This window comes from Erithacus rubecula (assembly GCF_903797595.1).
Source record: "Erithacus rubecula genome assembly, chromosome: 8".
Taxonomy (NCBI): Eukaryota; Metazoa; Chordata; class Aves; order Passeriformes; family Muscicapidae; genus Erithacus; species Erithacus rubecula.
In genome coordinates this window covers 13,409,529-13,434,641 of record NC_136659.1, presented here as the reverse complement: position 1 = coordinate 13,434,641, position 25,113 = coordinate 13,409,529, and the positions used below count along the sequence as shown (strand labels likewise).

At 43.9% G+C, this 25,113-nt stretch overlaps 2 protein-coding genes across 22 annotated transcripts in view; one reads left to right on the top strand and one right to left on the bottom strand.

The window, feature by feature from the left end:
- The window catches only part of ABI2 (abl interactor 2), a 65,174-nt gene extending 53,005 nt beyond the window's left edge, over nt 1–12,169 (top strand). For 6 of the 16 annotated variants that reach the window (XM_079310925.1, XM_079310924.1, XM_079310921.1 and 3 more), the window contains 2 exons: nt 2,385–2,558; nt 6,106–12,169. In XM_079310925.1, coding sequence (XP_079167051.1) covers nt 2,385–2,558; nt 6,106–6,281 — 350 coding nt within the window. In that variant the 3' untranslated portion in view covers nt 6,282–12,169. Of the gene's footprint in view, nt 1–1,986; nt 2,074–2,384; nt 2,559–6,105 lie in introns of all 16 variants that reach the window. The other 10 variants (XM_079310923.1, XM_079310930.1, XM_079310929.1 and 7 more) reach the window with 3 other exon arrangements.
- RAPH1 (Ras association (RalGDS/AF-6) and pleckstrin homology domains 1) overlaps nt 11,237–25,113 on the bottom strand; it is an 85,908-nt gene continuing 72,031 nt past the window's right edge. For 5 of the 6 annotated variants that reach the window (XM_079310913.1, XM_079310917.1, XM_079310916.1 and 2 more), the window contains one exon: nt 11,237–20,887. In XM_079310913.1, the coding sequence (XP_079167039.1) occupies nt 18,917–20,887 (1,971 nt within the window). In that variant the 3' untranslated portion in view covers nt 11,237–18,916. Of the gene's footprint in view, nt 20,888–21,348; nt 22,331–25,113 lie in introns of those variants that run through there. The other variant, XM_079310918.1, reaches the window with a different exon arrangement.

The window sequence follows — 25,113 nt, the reverse complement described above, 5'->3', positions numbered from 1 at the left end:
AAAACTAGAATCATTGTATTGCATATAGAGACAATATTATGATAGTCACAATGCAAAGACTGAGGGGTTAACATGCACAAGGAATGATGTCAGCTAGTGTTAGCATCACCATTGGAATTTAACTACACAACCCAAACTGAACCTGAGAATTTTTTTTTTTTGTATGTGCTTGATGTGCTTGTCTAGGGTGATCTATTTTTCTCCATAGAAAGCCTTGTCATTTCTTTCAAAGAAATATATATAGCTCATGAACAAAATACACTGAAGAGACCAAGGAAACTGGAGCTACTTTCCTATGATAGGTATGGATTGTATGAATCCATATGATGTTGAATAGAGGAATCATTTTGAAATGAAACACTTTTATAGCATATATAATTGAAAAAACAGGGGCAAGGATGCTGAATTGATGAATATTACTGCTTTTCAGTAGGACTTTAAATTCGAGTTTCCTTTTTCTGCTTTGAAAAATGCAAGACCAAATCTTTTCAGCAGCAATCGTGGTTACTCTTAAAGGAATAAATACCCTGAGGTCATGTCATTTGAGTCAAAGAAACTGCTATCAGAAATGTGTTTCAGTTTTTTCTCAAGAGATAACAATTAAATGGTGAGATGATGGAACTTATTTTATATGGAGGTACAAGATATTTTTGCAACAAAAAGGATGGTGTCTGTTAGTCTTCTCATTTATGATGTGTGGTTCTGAAAGTAATGTGAATGTAAATACTGAAGAAATTCAAAGCACTTAAGATAGTTGTTCCTGGAATAAGCAAACAGAAGAAATTTTAAGATACAAGTTGTAAATGCTGTAGAACTCTTTTTTCTTGCTATGATAATGTGAATTAATTCTGAAAAATGCTACATCATACCTGTCAGTTTTCTTACTACCTCTGAAATTAGCCTGAAATTTATTTCATTCTGCCTGGTAGCTAAATAAATGTACCATGAAGTATAGATTTTTTTTCCCCTTAATTCATTTGTACATGATTAAATGTTTTTTGTATGTCCCATACTAACAAGAATTGTATTATTTGTGCTTCTCTTGAGGTGTGCTGTCTGAAAAATCACCTTGCAATTTGACTAAAGAATTTGGCTGCATTATTCTAAGGGATACTAAACTCCCATAAAACTAGTTAGCTGATTTTTTAACTAGAGAACTGGAACTCACATTAGAGGATTAAAGCACAGTTCAGTGTTACAGCATTTACAACTGGCTGAAAGCATCATCTTTAGCTGGGAATTCACATATTGTACAAAGGCAGCTCTTACTGTACAAAGAGAGCCCTTCTGGTACCAGTGAAAGGGCTGTTCAGAGTTCAGGACAGTGAAGTCAGGTGGGGAGGAAACCAGGCAGCACATCTGGAATAGGCCCTGTGGTTTGGCAGCAGCACAGTGTGCTCTGTTCTATCAATAAGATCAGAAGTGTTGCATCTTTCAGATTTGCACAGTTCTCAAAAGGCATCTTTTTCTGTTTTGTCTAAAATAGCTGCCTCATTCAGTGAGGTTTTTTTTGGCCTACATCTTGGAAAAAGAAAGAGGTATATCCATTTTTATTACTAGGGATTCATGGATGCTTTTAGTCATCTCTATGAATATCAATTAGATTTGAAAGGGGTAGAATTATAGGCAGAGAGTCCTTTTTTGATATGTTTGTTAGTTAAGTCTGTTCATAGAGTGCTATAATCTGTATTAAGAAACGTCATCTTAAGGGAATCGCATAGTCAAATCAGAAAAATACTTCAGCATGGATTCTTAATGTTATGGAAAATAGCTGGGTTGGAATTTTTATGAATATAGAAATATCCTTGAAGAAAGGATTAGAAATGTGCTTAAACCACCTGGGCCATTTTTCTTTAAATGTCAGTCTTTTTATCTCAGCTTCTTGGCAGCCTGCTGCACTGTCTGAGTGGTGATGATGTCTACTTTCCTGTTTGCTGCTTTGTTGTGTTTCTAACTGGATGCCTCTCTTTTTAATTTCTGTGGCAGCATCCCTTGCTCCTCCTCCCCCCTCCATCCTACAGGTAACTCCACAGTTACCACTAATGGGATTTGTGGCCAGAGTTCAAGAAAACAGTAAGTTTGCTGCTTCCTTGTGCTGTTTTATTACTGGATGTGGCTTTTGGATTGAGTTGATGAAAGATTTGTCTGTATTTAGCCAGAATTCTGCATTCTCTACTGCCTCTGCAAGTTTGTCTGAAATTGTGAAGGGTGGGAAAAAGAAATAAGCATATTATGGAGGTACCTGGTCCTTACCTGTCTCAAGTGTATTTTCACAAGTTATAACTTTTGGTCCCACTGCAGTTGATTGGGGCAGAGAATATTACTTGAAGCAGCTACCGTGGTTGTAGAGACATTTTCCTGGTTGTACTGGTAGTTATTTTCAGTTTCAGATACTCCTCCCCCCCCACCGCCTGTGGACGAGGCAGTGTTTGATGAGTCTCCACCTCCACCCCCACCTCCAGAGGATTATGAGGAGGAGGAAGCAGCTGTGGTGGAGTACAGTGATCCCTATGCTGAGGAGGACCCACCGTGGGCACCAAGGACATACTTAGAAAAGGGTAGGTGTGGAGCTAGGAGAGACACCAGGGTTGTATTTGTAACAACTTTGTGTGTGCTCCTGCCATCCTGCTTTTGGACGTGGAGTCTGCATAGACCCCTTCATACCAGTATTTGGTATTTTAGTCAGTAACAAAAGAGGAAGAAGAGTCCCTGATGTGTGTTTATAGTGTCCCACACTAATGCTAATTGGAGGGTGTGCGCACGTGCCTTGAGAAACAACTTTCTATTTGAGGACATAATGATATTTGAATGATAGTTCTGTTCTGCTTTCCTGTGGGACCTTATGAGCTTGGGAACTAAAATAGTTTATTTAGGTGTATATGCACACAGATCTGTTCCATCTCACATGGGACAGCAAAACTGTAAAGGGGAGTCTTTAAAGATGAGCTGGAGAAAGCCAGGCTTTTAGTCAGAAAATGTTTTCTGTGGAGAACAAAAGTATAAGAAGCAAACATTGTCTTATTGATGTAGAGATCCATGCAAAAATATAATTTTGATCTGTATTTTTAAACTAGATGACCAAAACAGCTAAAAGGTTGGTCTGTTTTTAGAAACACTCTTAAAAGTAATAGAAAATACAATTGCTTTCAGTGTATTAAGAACTATTAAAGAGTAGTTTTAGGATACCAGAAAAAATGAGATAGTGACATAGGTGTGGATTCTGTTGTAGTTATATGAATGGCTCTACTGCCAATGTCTTGAATTTGACTGCTTTGCTGGAGTTGGGAGAGGAGTGCTTGGCTGTGAATTTTTTGTAGCAAGCTTTGAAGCTTTAAAATTAATGAGAAACCTTTTACTAAAAGAGGACTTTAATGCTCAAAGAATGTGTTACTTATGCTGCTGAGAAGGATAATGCTTTATTCAGCAAACTTTGGCAACTCCTTAAGTTCCTATAAATAGTATTCTGTGCCACATGATTCAAAGTGGACAAAACAGATGAAAGTAAGTAGCTCTTCCAACACATTTACCCCCAATAAGTAGAATTCCCAATTCTTAGGATTTGTACTTTTGATATGACCATTCTCCTATTTAAGTTCATATGAGAGCACTTTTATAGGGTTAGGGTAGATGACCTTTGCAATAGAAGCTTGGACACCACAGAGGTGTCAGATGCAGAAGTTTGCTGTATATTGGAATGGGATTCAATATGGCCCTGTTCTGTAGAGGGTCAAGCAGTGTGGCAGGTACCTTTTGCATTCAGATACGCTCTAGCCTGCAGCTGAGGATGGAAGTAAACAGCACATCCATTCATATCTGCTGTGGACAGATGGAGAAATTGTTAAGTTGGATATAGTTACTGGAGATGCTGAACTTGAGGAAACTGCCATGTGACTGTTGGCAACAGCCAACCTGCAGTGTCCAGGGATATGTACTGCAGTTTTCCATTGAGCTCTGTGTCTGGATATGTGGCAGGAAAAGATTAGAAGATGACCTGGCTCTGCAAATCAGATAAATGGAAATTGGTATCCAGAAGGAAAAATTGCACTTACACCACTTAGAGAAAATGTGTGTTGACAGATTCCAGTTGGATAATCAACCTAGCCTGCATTTGTCAGTTGGATATAACAGAGTTCAGCCAAACTCTGTGTAATTGTTGAAGAACCAAAGATCACTGATTGGAAGAATATCAACCTAAATGAGTAATTCTGTTTTTCATAACTGCATTGAAACATTCAGATAGAAACTAAAAGAGGCCCTGGCTCAGTCTGACAGGGAAGGATGCCACCTCCTGAGTCAGTATTGCTGCTTCCTGTCTCATCTGGAGCCTTTCTTGCAATACTGGCCTGGACTCCTCATAACTCGGGGCATGTGACAGGCTCACAGCTTGAAATGGTGGGACTACAAGCAGAGGGATTAAACAGCCTTTTAGAGAGAGGACTCTTGCCAGTACACAAATAACATGCTGGAGGAAGCAGTAGTGATGTAAAAACAAAAAAAATCCCCAGGCTTCAGGTAAATTTTATGAGGCTTAACAAGAAGCAAATTTTCTTCACAAACTTAAAAGCTTCCTTCTTGAGATAATGAGATAATGAAATAATGAATCCATTCAGTATCCAAAGGGACTAAAGTACATTCAAAAGTTAGAAAGAAAGGAATTGGAAGTTATCATGGTCCTTGGATGATGATGATGATGATTATTATTATTGTCATCATCAAGAGAATGAAGAAAGATAGCATAAAGACTCTAGGAAGAAATTTCAAACCCCTTAGAAAGAGATTTTGAAGGACTTAAATGCATGCATCACGTGTTCATTCACTTACTTTTCAATCTAAAAATATATTTGTTTCTCCATTGCTGTTTTATTCGCTTCGAATTTTATGTCTAAAACTGTACTGGATAAGATACTTAACAACTGTTGGCACAATTGTAGAGCTAACAACATGTGTTTTTAAAATATGCTCTAGTCACATGATAAAAAACATAATTCTGTACATACTCTGATTTTCCACTGGGCTTGATCTGTTTATTTTATAATCTCTTCTGGATCCAGGTTTCCCTAGTGTTGATTCCTTTGCTCCCGCAAAAGGAAAGGACCTCTTTTCTTTTGAAAAGAATGATGAGTTTACTAGGACTCTAGGACAGTGGATTTGTGAACACATGCTGTTAATTTTTAATTCTTGCTTTAGTTTAGAGTATCCTTCCTTCTATCCCCAGTACAAGATTTTAGGGTCCCCGTCGAGCATTTTTTTTTCCCTTAGTGGAAGCACTGCATGTTTCATTGCCAAGTGCTCAAAGCAATGATTGATGCTATTTGTTAAAGTACTCAGAGTCTGGCATAACTAACTTTCTCTATGAAACACATAATGATAGCACAGAGATTTGAAAAAATGTATCAATTTGATGTCTATTTTCTGGCATTTCAAGACTGTTCTGTTTAATATTTCCAAGTGCTTTGTCCAGTTTTTTTGCCTTTCCTAACAATTTTTGCACCATTAGTAAAATATTCTACAGCTATAAGAAAAATGTCCTGATACAGTATGTGCATTTCCACCTTCCTTCTTTGTGGCTCCTAACAGGGATTTGCCTGCCTTGGTGCCATGTGCCCTGGGAGTGACTTCTGGATATTGAGATGCTCATGCAACTTTAGAGATTTAAATGTGGAAGTAGCTGAGGTAGATGGAAGTCTGGGACATCAGCCTTGGCTCATTCATACTGTGTGGCCTGAAGAGAGCTCTTGCTACAGTTCCTCTTCCATGTTTTCCTGCTCTTAGCTGTGCTGAGATCTGGTTTAGCACACATTGGGATAGTTCTGAGTGGTCATAGCCATAGGATTCACAACCACCTCGTTGTATCATTCCATACCTAAAGTTTATCATACACTTGGACACTTCCTCTGCTGGGTCTGGAAAAAGTAAGTAAAGAAGAGTTAAAGGAGTCCTGGCTCATGTTCTTCAAAGCATGAGCTTGTACAAAAGGGGGTGGAACAAACTCAGCGGGTCATTCTGCACACACACAGGTGAGGCAGTGCCTGGATGAGGAAAAGTGATTGGATTTTCCTTCTCCTCCCCTAGCTCTCCTAATAGTCACTTTCTGTTCTTTCCTAGTGGTGGCAATCTATGACTACACCAAGGACAAGGAAGATGAGCTCTCATTTCAGGAAGGGGCCATCATTTACGTCATCAAGAAAAATGATGATGGCTGGTATGAGGGGGTCATGAACGGAGTGACGGGGCTGTTCCCGGGGAACTATGTGGAGTCGATCATGCATTACTCAGAGTGAAGACAGAGGACAGAACACTGCATCTCCTGCTGCAGGAGCTGTCAGGGCTTCCCAGATCTCCACCAGCCTCTGCGGCCCCATCCAGTATAACTGAATGAAGGATAATGTAACAACCACTCTTTTGGGTTTGGTTTGGTATTTTTTTCTTTTCTCCCTCATGATAAGACAATAGTGATTTGAGTTGTTTGAACAAATGGCTCTTCAGCTGCCAGCAGAGGCTATCCTGAGCTATCTGACTTTGAATTAAGCTGACCCATTCAGATGTAACAAACTTGTTGATTAGCTCATACTTCACTCGAATTCTGACTTCTGACAGGTCTTGGGATCTGTCTCAGGAATCCTGTGTGCCCTCACGGTACTACCGTTGGAAGCAGCTCCTGGCACTGGGGATGTCCTGGATGCTCGTGGTGAAGGTTACTGGCCAGTGGACATCCCTCCTGTTTCTACACTACACTCCTGTGCAGCTGGAAGAACAGTCATGTGCTAGCAAACACTGGCATTTCTACACAGAGACGTCCCTGTAACTGACTTCCAGATAGCTGGATGCATCTTTAGCATAAACACTTCTGCAGCTGCTCTGCACACGTAGGCTGACACAGGGCACACAGAGCCGGCTTTTTGTTCACTCACCTTTCAGTTTAGACAATTCAGATGGCTGCAGCCCAGAGGACCCCCACCCCCATTTCTCATCTTCTGAATGCCACATATTTGTTTTGTGTTCTGCACTGATGTAACTGTGCTCCTCTCCACAGCGAGCTCCTTGCCACGGTTGCTGCCAGTTCAAACAGAACTCACAGATGCCGTTGATGGTGAAGGCGAAACAAAGTTTACAGGTCCTCCTGAGGTCTGAGGATTAACTCTAGGGGCTGTGATCTAAGGTTCAAATCCATTCATGCCTGCTTGCACTAGAGAAACTTGCCCCCAACTTTAGTTTTATGCACAATATAATCTTAAAAATCCAATCAGGTATTGTAAATTGGCTATTTTGTACTTGATGACTAGATTTGCATATGTACTGTGAGAGCCCTGTGCAGAGGCAGGACAAACGGCAATTGTCGTCTTCATGTCTGTTGCCAAAATCTCTTCAGAGGAAGCAAAAAGGGCTGTTGTGTGTACTGGTTTCCCATGGAAATCTAAGCAGTAACTAGTAGTAGTCCTAGCTCTTCCCCTAGCCCTCTCCATTGTTTATTATAATAGATATTTTGAGCTGTACTGGTGGCTTGGGGTGGAGTAGTAATACCAAGTGAAGGCTCTGTAGCCCCTTGTGATGATACTTGGCTTTCTAATCTAGTCTCAGTTAAAAATTCTGCTGAGTGATTGTACACAGCAGATCATTGTAAGTGATGGTTGTTCTTATCTGCCCTTAGGAACATCTGAATGTTACCTTTGGGTAAATATCATGCATTAAGTAATTAAATTTAATGTTAAGTCTTAGGCTGCAAATTGAGCTGATCCTGATTGTGAGAACCTCCTGGGCAAGGGCATCTTCCTGGACAACTTTAGACTGTCATCTGGCCAAGTTCTAGCTGGTCCTAAGGGTAGCTTATCCAAGGTGAGACTGCTGCAACTGGAGAGGTAGAGCAGTGCACAGAGAGTGGGGCTGGTTGTGTGGTGGCATTGGCACCAGTACATGTAACTGACCCAGTCCCTTGCTTGGTAGGTAGTACAGTACCAACATGGAGGTGCAGGTTTGGTGCCAGCCTGGGCAGGGAGGTGCTATAGCTGCTCAGAGGGGGAGAATGAAGAAACAAATAGATGTGTTTGTAGGCCATGGAGGAATGTGATCACCTGCTGTGAGCTTGTGGAACTCCTGTGACAGCGCACAAGAAACTGGTTTGGTTAAAGTCTGCAGGAAGGACAACTTTGAAGAAACTTGTGTGCAGATAGAACTCACTTTTCCCCTTGCTAATCCACGTATTGTCTTCTTTCTGGAAGCTGACAGCATTGTTTGGGATGAGTGCCAGAACAGATACCCTTTAAGCCTTTTACTCTCTGAAAAGTTTTCTTGCAGCAAGACTAAGAGAAGCAGCCATGTTTAGTTCTCTCAGCCCATCATTTCTGCGAAGCAAGTCCAGAGCCACTGGTTGTGCAGTCACTGGAGTAACTGTTTCTAGTGTCATTGGGCAGGTCTAAGCTTTTGGCTCAGGGATGTGGTGCTTGTAGCAAAGGTGATTGAACAGCAGCATTTACAAGCCTTTGGTGCTTACAGGGCAGCTGTGTTTTCCAGGAATATCAGAGCTTTCCTGGCTTCTCCTGCCTTGGATATGTTTGTGGCAAAAACTGAGCCCGCAGTGCTCAAATGCATTGTTCAGGCAGCTTAATGAGCTCCTAAGTGAGAGCTGAACCTCTGCCTGTGCACCCAAGCTGCAGTTGGCAAGTCACACTTGAGTGAAACATGTCTTAACCCAGTCTGAGCAAGAGCTTGTGCTTGAACACTTCTGGCAGGTGGGTGGGGTAGTGTGTACTCTCCCCACTGTGTGTGGTACTTGATTTTCAAATAGCTGGTTTTCCATCTTGCAAGTTTTCTGTGTTTGTGAGAGCAGAGAGAGCAGTGTGAGATGAACACTTGCCAGAGCTCAGCACAGAAGATGAGGCTGCAAAACCCTGAAAGTGGAATGTATGACAGCTCCTGAAGAACTGGCTTTGGTCTGATGTGCCAGGGGTTAGTTTGGTCTCTGCTGATGGTACACGGAATTGTTTATCCTGCAAGAACTGCTGTGGATGGAATTTCTGGGTCTCCTCCTGCTGGTTTTATGCTTTATCATGCAGTACTAATGTAAAGAAATTTGTTGATTTATATGCATATTTTTATTTTGTACAGATTTTAATTCTGTTGCTTGTTTGGGGATGATGTGATGTAATGGTCATAGACCAGGCCAAGGTAAACAGGCTTTGTATATTAATGTTACATAGATTGCATGCTAGTAAAGTCAGTGAGGGTTGTGTTTCCAGTTTTGTCCCTTGTACTTCTCCTTGTCCAAAACCACCTCTTCCCCACCCCTTTTTAATTTACAGGTTTACTTTAAAAGGGGGTGGCAGATGGGGGGATGGGGGAGAAACACCTCAGTATTTTAAGTAAGATGCACAACATCTCTTCACTGCTGAGTTTTGCTGCCACAGCTCATGGTGTTCTGCATCACAGGCTGTTGAAGCAGGAGTGTGTATGCATGGGAGGTGGGGGTAGGAGACACTCCAGCATAGCCCAAAGAGTGTTGAATGGCCAAAATGTTTGTTTCTCCCTTTGTGAGAACTGCCTTAGCCCAGCCAGCTGTTTTCATTGTGCACAGAAATTGTTCAGCATCCTCTAGCGGTGTATTTTGCCTTGGTTTGCTGTGTATCAAAGATTTCTTCCTTCCTCTTGGTGCCAGGGACAAAGCTATTAACTACAGCTGCCTCTGTCACATGCCTGCCTGAGAGGAGGTCTGGCTGAGTCTGTCCACATCTAGTGCTGAAGCAGGGTCATTTTGGTGTCTTCATACCAGCTATGGAGAGAGAGCTGAGGTTGCATGTGTCTCACCCATTCTTTCCCCTCCTTTTCCTCTTCCCCCCAGCTGGTGCAGCAGAGGGCTGAGAGGGGCAGGAGAGGCAACCAGCAAACCCTGTGCCTGAGGGTGTGTCCATGTGCACTGGCTGGAGTAGGCACCAGGGAGCTGAAGCGCTGCTGGATTGCTCACTGGTCTGATGGGTTAGACACAGACATGCACTGAGGCACTGAAGGGCCACTGCTCTCACTGGAGGACAAGAGCTGTGGCTTGGCCCTGAGGTAGATGACAGAGCTTGGTGTGTGTTACCAGGAGGCTGACCATGTTCCTGGAATTCAGCTTGTCCTTTGCAGATAGTTGAGCTGGATGTTATGAAAGTGTCTGGAGATGTCTGCTGGTGTGAAGGTGTGTGGGTGGCTTACCTGTAGGTGCCAGAAAGGCTTAGACCCAGCTAGTTCTTGCTAGAGCAGTTTCTTCTCCTTTCACAGCTGCTGGGCATTTTGTTTTCTTGCTGCTGAGGGTTCTTGGTGACAGCCAAAGTTGATAGTGGCAGTAAAGCAGCTTCTTAAATGTGCCACTTTTACCTGGGGTATTCCAGTTGATGATGAAAAGAAAGCAAGGAAGCATCAGGACTGAGGAGCCTTTTCCAGCAGAGGGTGTGTGGGCTGCCTGCCTGCTGTGGATGTACACATTGTTGACTAGAGGTGGAAGAGGACTGTGCACTGATAATATTGCACTTCTGTGGTGTCTCCCACCTGTGCTTGATGGTGACTTAATGCTGTGCTCTTCCTAGCAACTTCCACCACTTCCTGGCAGATACGCCTCTCTGCTGGAAATGAGCTTGCTTTTTCATTTAGTTACATCTCTGGGCTCCAGGCATAGAGCAAAACTTCCACGTTTTCCTTTCTGGAAAAGATGGAACTTTATGTGGTTTAGTCAACTGGGAACATTTGTAGAGCTGCTCCTCCCAGAGGTGCAAAAGGACACTTTGTAAAAAAGGGGACAGCTGTATTCTCTGTAGGCCCTTTTTGGAAGCTGCTGTTGAGAAGACCACAGTGCTGTGGCTTTACTAGGAGTAGTAGTTGCATTCAGGGTAGTCTCGATTCAGAGTATTGGGAGTCACTGGTGAAGCACTGCAGCATTTCAGGCAGCATTGCAAATCCCATGCAGAGACTTCAGTACCTATATGGCAACTGTGGCAGTGGAAAACATACAGCACTGTTGCGTTCACTAAGGCAAGTATTTACAACACTAACCTCTAGGGAAAGTGGTGGTGAAACTGAGTGCCAGCAGGATCATGGGCTACAGCTTCTGGGGTGCCAGTTACGAGAATTTACTGTGCTTACAGGTGTATTCACCTTCCCCAGCTTCTGGCATCTCCCAGTATTTGGCACAGCTGCATTTTGTAGATAAAATGATTATTACACAGAGGTCAGAACAGTACAAGAAGGGAACAATGTGTGGTTTGTTTGGGGGGATTTTCCCCTGCAGTAGCTGAAGTCAATATGTAGTAACAGCCCTATTTACCTACTTCTGAAGTTCAAGCTTAGTGGGATCTGCACTTCATGTCCATGGGGACATGCTAAAAGCTTGGTGCAGCCAAGGTTTGACAACTGCTGTTAGATTAATTCACAGATCGTGGTGTTCTGCTACTTTCATTTGAAAAAACCCTACCCATGTGTTTCATGTAATCTCCAGCCCATTCAGGAAGAGATTTGGGGTTTTTTTTGGGTACTCTAAATATATACTATACACCTGTGCTTATTACAAGACAGTGATGGCAGCAGCTGCCTGCTGTCAAGAGGTAAGCCTGCACCAAGGCTGCTGAACACTGACATGGGGACCCTGATGAAATGGGTGCAGTACATTTGTTCCAGTTTCATTTTACACCTCAGAAGAATCCTACCACTATTAACTAATAGGAAGAGCTATGTACAAATTTATTTCCATTACAGAGCCTTGGTAAGTGCTAACATGTCCGAGATTTTTTTGTAAAGAACAAGTGCTTCTTTTCACATTTGAAAAAGTGTCTTTTGCAACTTGCATGGACAAGTAGTTTCTATGAATTCTCTGGAGATGTCAGTGTCTAACATGGATTTTGTCCATGCACTGTTTTCTGAAAGCAGATACCCCCTCTTTGGTTTGCAGTTGTAGCAGCACTCTGTGCTTTTGCTTTTGGCACTGCTGCTGCAGTGGCTGGATGCAGAGCCCACTGTAAATGACCAAGCCTGCAGGACTCTGGGGAGCTGTATGCCGCCAGTAACGTTTTAGTGTGTGTGCCATTTGAACCACCTTCCAGTGAGTGCAAAACCCAATTTTTAAATTTTTTTAATTGTACTTGGAATTAACTGTTGCTGTGTACTAAACCCTCTTGTTATGAGCCCTAAATAAAAAGAACAAAGCACACTTCATGTGTTCTGTGAGCGTGTCACAGAGTGTCACATTTCTTGTCTTTGGCTACAGACTTCCAGTGCACTAGGGCCAGGGATCGTGGCTTGTGCATGCAGGAGCCCTGTCCCTGAGGATCTCTGACACAGCTCTTCCCACAGCAAAGGTACAAACCTTGGCATCCAGCCTGCTGCTTTCAGCAGCTCCTCAACCTCTGTGGGACTCTCCCTTTCCTGCATTTTCTAATGTAATCCTCCAATCTCTGCTGCTGGGGCTGCCTGCTGAGGCTGAGAGCATTTCCCAGCTGTGTTCCTACAGCCCCAGAGTGGGGCCAGAGCAGCACTTAGCAGCCAGGAGCTGTTCTGTGTGAGCAGAGCGGGACAGGACCCTGGCAGGCCCGAGCAAGGAGCAGATGGAAAAGGTGAGCCTTCACACAGGGTCCTCTTCACACCTGTAAGTGGTGTGCAGCACAGGGCTGGTACAGGCAGCTCTGACCCAGAGGAAATACCTGCACAAAGGAGAAACAGCGGTTCCACTGCAGGGAGCACAGAAATGGTACATACAGCTGTTGGCTAACAGCTACCTGACCCCGACCAAGAGGAACCACTGATGACCTGAAAACAGTGTGGGTTCTGAGCTCATGAAAAAGGAAAATTGCAAGACAGAGGATTAAAACAGAGTATTAAATTTAACTACATCTTTATTTAATTGTGCATATTCCATTGTATAATGATCTATATTGGGTACTCTATAATGTAGTATTTCTTTTGTCCTCTCTCATGCTTAAAAAAGTATATTTATACATATATTTATATATATTTATAATATGGCAAAGCTCCCCCCAACCTGAAGTTATCAGTCTAAAAGAGCTTTGATTTTTTTTTTTTTTTTTCCTTTTTGGAAAGGGAAGAAGAGGGGAGGCAATCCCATTGAAAGATAAAATGTGCAATTTTCTTTTTAAAGCAGTAAACATGAATGTATTTACAGCACTCAGCACAATTTTGCTGCACAGACAAATCATCATCGCAATGACACTTCTTACACTTGCATCTCCAGTATTATACAGAATATTCCCAGTGACTGGTAACAATTAGTGTAAGCCATAAACCAAACTGCTGCTTCGGTTAATTTCTGGTCCATTGCAGTCCACTAGGAGGCCTAAGATTCCCAATTACAACTTCTGACAAAATACTCTGTTTTTCTTTTAGAAGTGCAAGCTTATTGTGCTGCACCAGATCAGCCAGCAGGGTGTCATGGGCACAGCTTTGTTTGCTAAACTGTCCTTTGCAAGTTTGTACCCAGTTCCCAGTGTTGGTTAAAGGCAAAGGACACACATCTTAGAGTGGCACCCTGTTCTCTCACCAGACATGTGCTAGAGATCAGCAGTATGAGACCCCTGGCAACAAGAGATGGGTGTACACACATCTGCCTACCTGGAATTTAGCTCAGAATGCATCTTTGGCATCTTAGGAAAGCTGGAATTATTTTCCACTGTAGCAAAAGGTTGAATTCCAAAATCTAAAAGACAAATCTAAAAGACAAGTTGCCTTCAAGCATTTCAGTAAGGTGGGTAGTGTCCACAGTCTGTTACTGAAGGTCCTTCTCACTCATTTTTACAGCACTGGTCCTGTTCCTCCTGGTCTACCTTCTCTAACTCACCTTTACCCAAGATCCATCTGCTGAGTGAGTCCCTACCCCACTGAGTGCCTCAGAGCACCAAATGATCAGTACCCAAGTCACTATTTTCCCCGTGGTTGGTTAGTAGCAATTCAAGTAATTTACATGGTGCTGGATAAGCATGTGTTTATCATCTCATTTGCAGTTTAGTGTCTTAAACTTCTCAAAACTAGACCAAGCCTGTGTCACAGTATTAGCGAGTGCTGCCCCCTGCAACCAAACCCTGGTTTGATCAGTCTTCATGGGTCTTTTTTAATTGAAGGAAAAAAAATTCAGAAAGGAAAATTACTCAACCTAGACAAACTCTGAATTCCAAAAATAAAGCTTAAAACTCTCAACAGCATGTGACAAAAAGCATCCAAGAAAAATTATCCCTTGTAGTGCTAAATGCTCTCTGGTTTGGAGTCTGCCCCAGCAGTGCAAGGGAATGAATGCAGAGCTCAACACCAGGTACCACAACTGGGCCCCAAAGCATTAAGACTCACCTGCAGCTGAGGAGCTCTGTGTGACTGAATATGTAATCTATACCTTAACAATGCTAAAAAGTGGAAAAAAAAAACCCCAAACCAGCAACCAGCTAAACTCCATGTTCTGGCTGCATGCCCACCACCTTCTGCCAGGAATTCATACTGCTTCTCTGCAGTGCAACTGATTCTAACATGACACAAGTTGAAGTAGTACTCATTTTAGGACCCACTTATAATCTTATTTTCAATAAGAAACAAATTTACCTGTGATGGTACCACTGTAGCAAAAGAATTTGGTTCTATGCTGTTTTCTGTGAAAAGCAGAAAATTTTTCTCTTTGACCTTCTGCTGTTGAAATCGCACTTTTGGTTCCTTAAACTGTGGGAAAAAAATTTTAACTGAGAGGAAGACTGGCCACACTTTATCTCTGAGCTGATACGATTTATCTGGTTGCCTAAGGGCACAGAAAGAAGGAATTAGAAAACCTTTAATTGTGCAAGCCCAGAACAGTAAATGTTACAATGCACTTGTTGAAAAAACTGCTTCCTCTCCCCTAAAACCTGAAACCAAATAATCCAGGTACCTGCACTTTGTTTCCCTGATGTATCACTCGCTGTTGCTCTGCAGACAACTGCAGAGTAAGCTCAGGAGAGGAACTCTTTGGCTTTGAGGTCATCACCAAGTCAGAGCAGTCAGTGGTGGTTTGCCACAGGAGGAAACTACTGTGCAGGGTGAAGCAGGAAACTTCCTCTTCCATAGAAAAGAAGAGAATGACTTGGACACTTGTGCCTATTATCTTCTCTCAGTTACAGGTGTTAAAAGACTAAACAGGACCCCTAGCATTGCCACCTGAAACATGTTAGCTATGGTTTGTTTAGAACCTGTGGTTTTTTTGGTTTTAAAAATAAATTCTCATCTAAGCTTAGTGCTGCAAGAAGAGGCTAGTTTTCCCTTTCCAATCAACTCCCCAAAACCTGAATTGTGATGTGTCTGAGAATAGCTCCGTGCTTTCTACACCTTGGCAGCAGGCACAAACACCCAGCTGAACAGGGCTCTGGTGCTCAGAGGTGGATGCCATGCTGCATAGCAGAGGGGAAATGAAGACCAAATGTGGAAAAGACTAACAAACACAGCTGAGCCCTCTTAGCTGCCCTTGCAGCAGCAGGGCTCCCCTGACACCCACCTTAACAAGTGCCCAGTGCTCTGCCTCATGTAATGCAACTCCAGCCGTACACTCTGCGTATGTCGGATCAAAGCACTTCTGTGTCTGGACTATGAACACTCAGCCTTCACATGCCCATTTTAGCACTGCCAGAAGTATTACTGCCTATGTTTGTAGCAGGAAGCCTCTTCTGCTACACTGTCAGAAGTATTACTGCTTCTTCTATTTGTAGCAGGAAGCGCACCTTCCTGGGCGCCTGAAATCCAGCCCCTAAATTTTCTCATTTAATAAATATTATGGTGCAATTATGAGATGACTGCACATGGGGGCAAATAACTTACTTGCAAAATAAGGTGTAAACATTTACTGTCACAAAACCAGTAAATACACTGGAAAAGCAAGTTAGAATGGGGAGTATGTCATAACCTGAAAAGGCAACCAGATTGTCTGAACCATACTAGCCAAATTTCCACGCTCAGCTGAGAGAAAGCAAGCAGCAGCCCCTCACAGGATCACAACTACCTTAGGAAGGAAACTGTTAACTAGAAGGAATACAGGGTGCCACCTTTGCTGACATTCATTCTTTTTGCTGCTGACTTAGGAGTTACACAGCTGTCTCCAAGTAAGCTGTGGACAGCCTGGAGTAGTACGCATGGATTAATTGCCTAGGGAAAGATACTGGGGAAATGAATGTGGGCACAGGAAAATGAGGCAAAGCTCAAATGCCTCTGAAGAAATTGCACTCAAAACACTGATGTGCCGAGTCCAAAGCCCAGAGGTACCCGCACTGAATGAACTAAAGTGGAAGGGCTGGAACTGAGACGCACCAGTGAGGCTGCCTTGTGGAAAGAAAAGCAGCTGGGGCAAGCAGAATGCCCAGACTGCTCTCAGCTGGGAGCACACGTGCATCAGCCCAGGTGCATCTTGCCAGGAGTAGAGAATGTGCCCACTTACCCGTCACGGCTAAGGGCCCAGCGGCTACGGCTGCAGCGAGCACCTTTTGCCCACTGGTGTGTCTGAGCCCCAGGAGACAAAGCAGCAAGAGGACCAATGGTGAAAATTACAGCACCCATGAACTGCAGTATAGCTTAGCAACCCTCCTGTGAAGTTAGCCACCAGCTACACTGAGCTTAAAATCAACAATGCAAATGCTTTTAAGGACACTTTGTAAGCGCAAAAATAGTAGAAACAAAACTCGGTGAAGAAATTGAAAGATACAAAAAAGTGCCTTTCCATAGCAGTGCTTTAAAAATGCACACAATGGTATATACTCTTATTGCTCAAAAAATCTAGTCTGAAATATTAAAACAATTTCCAGAGGTGCTGAAATAGATTTTAAAAAAATCATATGAAACAGGTCGGCAGAGACAGCACCACTAATTTTTCTCTTTTTATGATGCAGCTATTAAAAACCATATAGTTATAGATGTGTAATTTTCTCAAATTAGCAAAACTTTTTTCCTATTCATAAAATATTCACAAAGACATTTATTTCATTATTTGAATTAAAAAAAAACTTTATAAAAAAAGGAATGGGGGACATTGTCACAATATTTCTCAAATCTATAATCCTGAATTACTCTAAAGAGAGATTAATGTATATTGGTTTTACACATGTGAAGATACTGCCAGGTCAAGCTGCTGTCTTTGTTTCATTCTTTTGGAAAAAGAAAGCATAAAAAGATTGCTTTTGGAGAAGAAGTATGCAAACAGTAAAATTATTTGCCCTATGAGCCTACTGACAGTATCCCCATGGTGACAAGGAAAGCTGTAACAGCTGAAGATGGGGTAGTTACAGCCCAAGTATTTTAGTTGTTTTACAAAGGCTGTGTCCCACCACCCTGCAAGAAATGTGCAATGGTACATGAGACCACTTACACTACCTTGCCACAAGGTCTGAATATTTGGGTAAGACTGTACAATCAAGCTACTGAAGTAGCTACTGAAGAAAAAGGACTGTCATACTTGATCTGGTGACCAACTGTAAATCAGTGACTAGCAAAAAACCAAGCAAATCAGTATTTTCTACTCATATGGGCCCTTAGATGAAATTCCTGGCAAATGTTATTGCCTCTTAAAGGTTGTTTTATTTCCAGTCTTCTTCCTTGACTGCTAGAAGTGCAACTTTGTAATAAACAGGTTAATGCACTGGTCACAGTCTCTGGCGGGTCAAAGAAAAGAGAGAATTCCTACTCTGCTTGTCCTGAAGTTGCTACTCCCTTCTCTCTTTCCAGAAGGAAATGTTTCCTGACAATCTCTAATCAATTACATACAATACTTTCTTTACACATTTTCAGATGCTTGTTTTTGTGAAGATGCTACATTGTTAGCAGCACAGACCAGGTGAGACTGGATGCTGTGCATGCCTGTGTGAGCACACAGCGCTTTCTACAGAAACCTACCTGTTCATTCAGGGTAAGAGTTACACGGGCAGCTCACAATCGGCGTGGGTCAGCCTTGCGGCTTGGCAGGATTTTTGATTGCAGGAGTCCTGGCAGCTTTCAGAAGGGGTTAACACAAATATATTCATCTTGAGCCACAGAAACAAATGATTGAGCCTACCATCAGTTAGAATGCATAATGGTTTGGAATAATATATATTTATCCTACTTAACTGCATGGACAAATTAGTTTGAAATAATTTGTATCGGTATATATTTTTAAACTATTTGAAAGGAGGGGGAGGCTCTTTATAGTATAAATATATTTCACTCCAGCTCACTATATATAAAATCTATTTCTTTCCTCTGAACATACTCATTTTCAGTAGTATTATGACCAGAATGTTTTGGTATGTTGCATCTGTACTTTTTAATCAATGGACAATGTACAGTTACCAGACAAACACCTAAGCTTTGCAGAATTTACCCACCACAAACTGCTGAGAAGTTTGTAGGTTTGGGTTTTTCATTTCCTTTCTTTAAAGTGCCCCCTACATCTCCATCTTTATGGTAAGATTTGACCAGTTAGAGTCTTATTCCAGATAATATACTGACTGAAACAATAAATACGGTTCTACAAAAACATTCTGGTTATCTTCTAGATTGCGATGAAATATATCACAATATATTATATACCTACACTTATAATACATGCACAAACATGTCTCACATGGACAGACACTACAAAAAAATTATCTCCCTCCCCCTCCCGTAAATGCAGAAAAAGTAAGAAAATGGGGGTTTGGTCCAATCCGTAAGAAGGGTAAAAGAAACTGAATGAATGAAGCCATCACCTCTCTACCCACTTTTCCCAATAAAGTATCAACACCCCCAAGCCCCCAACTTTTCTAACCTAGCCATGAAAGGGGAATGTCTTTACATGTAGCCATAGCTGCAGCTGGAGATCACCTACTTTAATGGGGCTATACATCCCCACATCCTCTCCACGTGCACAAGATCACAGGCTGGCCGCACAGAGCAGCCCACGAGTCTGGAAAGCGCTGGCCCCGGAGACTGACTACCAGTCCCGTGACAGCTTGGTGTTCTGATCCCTTTTGGGGGGCGCGGGGGGTGGCCCCCTCCGTAACGTTGCATAGCCAGATATGTGACTGCCCCCAAAGCTGCTGGTCTTCTGCTGGTCAGCCAGCAGCTCTGGCGGGGGCGGAGGCAGGGCCATGTCGTCCATGGTGGCCGTGGGCTCCGTTCTGGAGGCGCGCGCCGAGGAGAGGGAGCCGTGCCGGGTGATGGATTTCCGCTGCAGCGTCCGGTTGAGGTCTGCCAGGAACCCCGGCTGAACGCTAAGGCTGGACTTGGGTGACGTGGGCACTTGTGGGCCAGCTGACCCTGGGGGCTCTGCGACCTCCGCCTGTGTCAGCCGCGTGCTGTCGTTCCGCTTCGGGCGTGTGGGTGGGGGGGCTTTTTTCACAGATGGTTTTGACCACGTCTGTGGCTGGGGATTTACAACAGCAACTTTTGGGGAGGTGCTGCCTGAAAACACAGATGGAATTTCTACCGGAGGGGGAGGAAGATCTATTTCAGGTGGTGGCGGTGGGAAGTCTGAATCGGACGGTGGCGAAGGGAATTCAACCACAGGTTCCTTTCCAGACACACTCGGAACAGAAGCCTTGGCTGGGATCCCACCTTGTGGAAGGACAATGGGCAGGCTCACACCAGCAAGGTTGAGCTTTCCTGGCTTTGGAGGGGCTGGAGGAGGTGATGACTCCTTGGAAGGAGATCCTGACGGCTCTGGTGAGTGTGCAAATTTGCTGACAAGGCGGTCCACTGAAGGCCTCTTGGACTCGTGGTACTCAGTGGAGCTTGTGGACTTGATGCTGGAGTTGCGCTGAGGTGTTGGAGGCGGTTTCTTCCCTCCGGGGCTTGATGTCTTGCCAGCCTTTTTGACTGGAGACCCTGATTTGTCAGGCGGGGGAGAACCTGCAGAGGAAGCTGGGGAAGGAGGTGGAGGAGGAAACACTAAACTGCTCTCTGGTGGAGGAGGGGGGAAATCTGGAGAAGGAACAGCAGCAGGCTGCCATTTGGGCTTTGCCTTCACTGCTGGAGGTGACTGTGGAGCCACACTCAGTGGAAGGGGTTTCAGAGGCTGGGGCTCAGTGGCAGGTGGCGTGGGAGGAGGGGGGAACTGGCTGACTATCTGCTTCACCACCGAGGGCACTGGGGACTGAGGGGATGGAGGAGGCTTTACTGAGAAACTCTGCTGCTTTGGGAACGTTGCAGGGGGAGTGGGGCCAGGAGGGGCTGGGGGTAGAGGAGGCACCTGGGGAGAAGTGACACTTGGTTGTTTCTTTATTGCTAGGGGCAAGGGTGCAGTCACAGGGGGAGTGACGTGCGCGACCCCTGGAGACGCTGCCTTCCCACTGGGCTGAGGGGGCAGAGCTGCCATGACAGGCTTTGGGGGTGCCTGGGGCGGTGCGGGGGCAGGCACGGGAGGAGGCGGTGGCGGCAACGAGGAGGCAGCAGCGGCCTGGCTTACATTTGGCTGAACCTGGTGTATCTTGGGGGGCGGCGGGGGCGGCGTGAACTGCGGCACGGAGGGGCCACAAGGTGCCGGCTTCAGCTGCGCCATGGCCGAGCCCGGCGTGGGGGGCGGCGGCGGCGGCGGGGGCGGCGGCATGACCCCGTTGGGGGGCACCGGGATCTGAGGCTTGGCCGAGGGCGGGGGCGGCGGCGGGGCCTGCTGCGCAGCAGGGCCTTTGGAGAAAGGGCCGCCGTGCTGGGCCGCGTTCTGCAGCCGGGTGATGGTGCTGTACTTGACGAACATGGTGGCGGGCGAGCCCGCGGACGGGGCGGCCTGGCTGGGCAGGGGCGGGGGCGGCGGGGGCGGGGGCGGCGGGGGCGGAGGGGGCGGCGGCGGGGGCGGTGGCAGCGGCGGGGACGGCTGCGATGCTGCGAACGGGGCCACCGCCTTCGGCTGCGGGGACACGGGAGCTGCCACCGACACGAAGGGCCGACCTGCAGGCTCCGCTCGGGCCTATGGGGAGGGGAATTTTAGTGAAAGTGGAAAGGGAGAAAAAGAAGAGAGAGGGAAGGAGGGAGAGAGGGAAAGAGACAAAGAGATTACAAAGTCAAGGTCTAAATGTGCCCAACATTAAAAATCAAGTGACAGACTGTTACAGCATGCAAGAATTATTAGCAAAACATTGGAGCAAGAGACAATTCCATAGACTGCAAGCCTGGACCATGCAAGGGGATGGGGCGGGCCGGGAGGGCAGAAGGCAGCCGAGCCCGCTCTGCTCCAGGCGATGCTGAGCGCCAGCCCCGGCTCTTGTGTGGGCAGGCAGCGGGACACAGCGAGTTACCGGCCCCCTCTGGGCAAGCACGATGGCCCAAACAGCCCTCCAGAGCACCCCAGGCCATGACAGAGGACAGAGGCAGAGACAGCTCAGTACGACTGCAATCAAACACAGCCTCCTAGAGCGTGTCAAATCCTTACACCTGTTAGTTCAGGCCTTAAGCTGTTCAGTGTTACTAAACGCAGAAATCCTGAACTGCTCTAAAACACATCGAGAGCAAGCTCTACACAGGAATAGTAGTGAGAGATTTTTCCTTCACATGCTCTGCTATCCACGACTAGCAAGAAAAAGAAGGAGAACCAAGTTTTCACAGTAAAATTTCCCCAGAAGGAAATGTTTAGATATCTGCAAAACAAAGTAAACTTGGGAAAGGAAAGTTACACATGCAACTCTTATGTTAAGCAGAAAAAATAAGGAAACCCAGAGAAAAGCTGACTAATGAAAAAATCAATGGGAAAGGAGCAGGCAGTATTTTAGTCTACTCATTGGGTTGTGCTCAAGTTGTTTCTCAAAAACCTGTAAGATTATATATATCTCTTAAAAATTAAAATGATAATTGCTTTACTCAAATTTATAAACATCCTCCTAATACAAAGTGTTTTGGCTATAAGCCAAGTTGTGAATTTCACAGTCCACAGCATAGAAACATGCATTAGAAATACACCACCACCATGGCAACTGACCACACTGGGTACCTACACCTTATTAGTAGACACTTTGCCATAAGTTAGCCCAGTTATGCTCATCTGCACAGGAAGAGCACATTTGCATATTGCATTGTTCTAAACACAGGTGCACAGTGTCTGCATGTGCAGAACTCCACCAAAAGGATTAGAGTCAGAAGCAAATGAGCAGTGGTTTTACAACAAACAAGGGCTGTGCCTCTACCTGTCACATCAGGTCTGGAAGACAAGAATATTAACAGGTCTGGAACTAAATCAAGGTGTTCACATTACAAAACAGAAATCTTGATCTCTTGCAAATGTTAGTCTGTAAATTACCATTCTCTCAATCACCCAGGTTAATGAATTTTCAGTTAGCACCACCTGACCTTAATTGTGCCCTGTATAAGGCACCACGGGTGTGCTGCCCTTAGTTGTGCTGAGCTTCGCTTTTGACACCTGAGACAGCAAAAGGCAACAGGAAAAATAAAGGCAGCATAAAACAGACAGAAGGGGAGATGAAGGCATAACAGAATAGCTATCCCTGAATGGCAAGACCTTGGGGAATCTTGAATTTGTCCCTTAAAGCAGACACAGTGAGCATGCATTTGGGTATTTGTTATAGCATACCATTTGAAATTATGTGTTCAAAATCTAACAAGCAAAATGAGACTTAATGAGCTCTCCACTGCCCAACTGGGAACAAATGAATAAAGTATTCTTTGGGCAAAGAGCAATCTTTCAAAATACGAAGCAGATGGATTATCTCCATTTTGGGAAAAGTTTTTCTTAATTTTAGATATATATGAAACAGGGAGGTGTTTTCCTTATATCCATTGAAGACAGTCATCTTCACAGTGAACAAATTAAACAGGATGGAGAAAAGAGTACTGGGCATCTCAGGAGGGGGAGCCCCTCCCATCTCCACAGAACCAAATTAAATTTTAACATCCAGAAACCTATTCTTTGATACTTTGTTTACAGAAGAACCTTGAGAGAGATTCATTTGTCCATTTTTTGCCCTTACAATTACATGATGTCCTTGAGAAATTACTTATTGCATACTAGCAATTCCTATCTGTAATATGCATCCTCATGACTATCTAGAATTCTAAAAAATGCTATAAAAACAGTAGTATCTCTTTTTATATCAATTGTGCCTTTTTTTTAAGCTATTTTTTTCCTAAGAAAACAAACTTTTGCAACTGAACTGTTTGCCATCTCTTCACCCATACTTTTCGACCGGTTAGCAAACTTGTGTCAAATTTGGTCAAATAGGACAGATCTCTAGAAATCTCAGTATGTTTTCAATTTCAAGAAACTGGTAAAAGAGGGAAAAGTGGGCAGAACTCGCCCATTATTAATTTGTTGTGGCACTAGTACAACACCCTGGCTGGAAAGAGTCATCTCCCTGCTGAGACACAGCTCTGTTCTGCCCTGCTTGCCCAGGGGAAAGAGCCAAGGCTGACTAGGTGGGAGAGCTGTTGTACAAGGGGCAGGGACATGCAAACTTCTGCCACTTGGCAGCAACCTGCCCACATGAACTTCTCAAGCCAGTTTTGACACCAAGGCACTGTAGCAAAGCTGTCTCTGAGGTAACTGGAGACTAACCTGATTAAAGCACCTCTCACTTATCACTGTTAACACCTTTTCGTGTCAATTACAATTCTTCAACACTGCCATTGCCTTTCTTGCCACACAGTATAACACTTTCCACTGCCTGTCTAATTTACTAGTTATTCAAGTTCCCCAGGCCAGATTTACACTGTAGTGTCACTGAAAGTAAATTTGTCACCAATTCACTCAATTCTTTAGCCCAGCTTCTGCAAGTTTACACAGTTCCTTTCATTTCAATTGCTGGAAGTTTTAGGACAATTCATTTACCTGTGTTAAGCATGAGGTGAAGAAATATACCTTTTCTTGGATTTGCAGAAAAGAATTCAAATTGATGAAATCTTGACACATGGATGGCCCTCAACAGGAAGCTTTCTGAATATTTTATTTTTAATATGGCTTTAATCAGGTAGCATGAAAATTCTTGGGGTTTATTTAGATGAGCAACTGCCAGCAGCACTACAGACTTTATAAAGAACAACAGTAACCCCAAGGTAGTGAACTTCAAACTTTTGCTTAAAACCTCACATGGAGTGTATGTGGCAGGAGGATTTACATTGAACCCACAACTTGAGGAGATGGTAACATTATCATTCTCACAGCAGTACTCTTCCACCTCTGCTGGATACCTGCTAGCAATGCCCCATCTCGTGCAGCTCACTCCTGCAGAAATGATGCATCCTATACCACACAGAAGCCATCTGCTGATGGACATGCACCACATGTTGCACTCATGCAGTAGAAAAATTTGGACCACAATTTAGCAAGCTACATTCCTGGACTGAGCACTACATTACTATTAGAATCAGACAACTTCCAAGCCAGCAGGCATTGCAGAAAAGTTATGAATCCCAAAGGATGCAGCCATGTCAGTTTTCACACTGTCATATGCTTTTTTTATTTGAAAAGGTGATGTGTTATCTTATTTTTAGTTATTTATCTGAAGCACCAGTGCCAGATGTATTGACCTGTGGTTTTAGTTTTAAAAAGCTTGCTTCTCTAGCTTGAACCTGGGGTCTGGGGAAGATTCACAACTGACACAAGTAACAACTTCTCATAGTGCACTGACAAACATAGGTGCTAGAGTCAATGACATCAAGGCTGTTCAGGAGCCTGGAGATTCCTTCAAACCTGACAACAAACCAGCTTCAGCAGAATTTCTCCTGTGCATGGAAATCTTCCCCAGGAACTACAACTGTTTGCCACAGAAAGAACAGAAAACTAACCAAACCACAACAGACCTGAGCCCCAGCCTCAGTGGGTTAAAGTCTTGTAACTCTACCAGCAACAGGAGATACCACATCTGCCTTAATCCACAACTGCTCACAATGCCAGTACTTTTGTTTTGACAATATCTGAGGTTACTGGTTCCATTTCCACCTAATAAAATAGGAAGCTTTTGAGTAAAAACTACTGAAGTACTTCAAAATATATATACCTGCTTTCAGGCCTGTTATTCACATCTTTACAAAAGAAAGATGTGGCTACTTAACTGAAGAAAGACCTTAAGTGAAAGAATTTCATTCAATTTGTTAACAGCTTATCTTTTTATTTTGTCTTCATTCAACATTAGTAAGTAGGACTGTGAGAGGGGCTGTATAATGCCTTCAAAGAACAAAAGCTTCTAT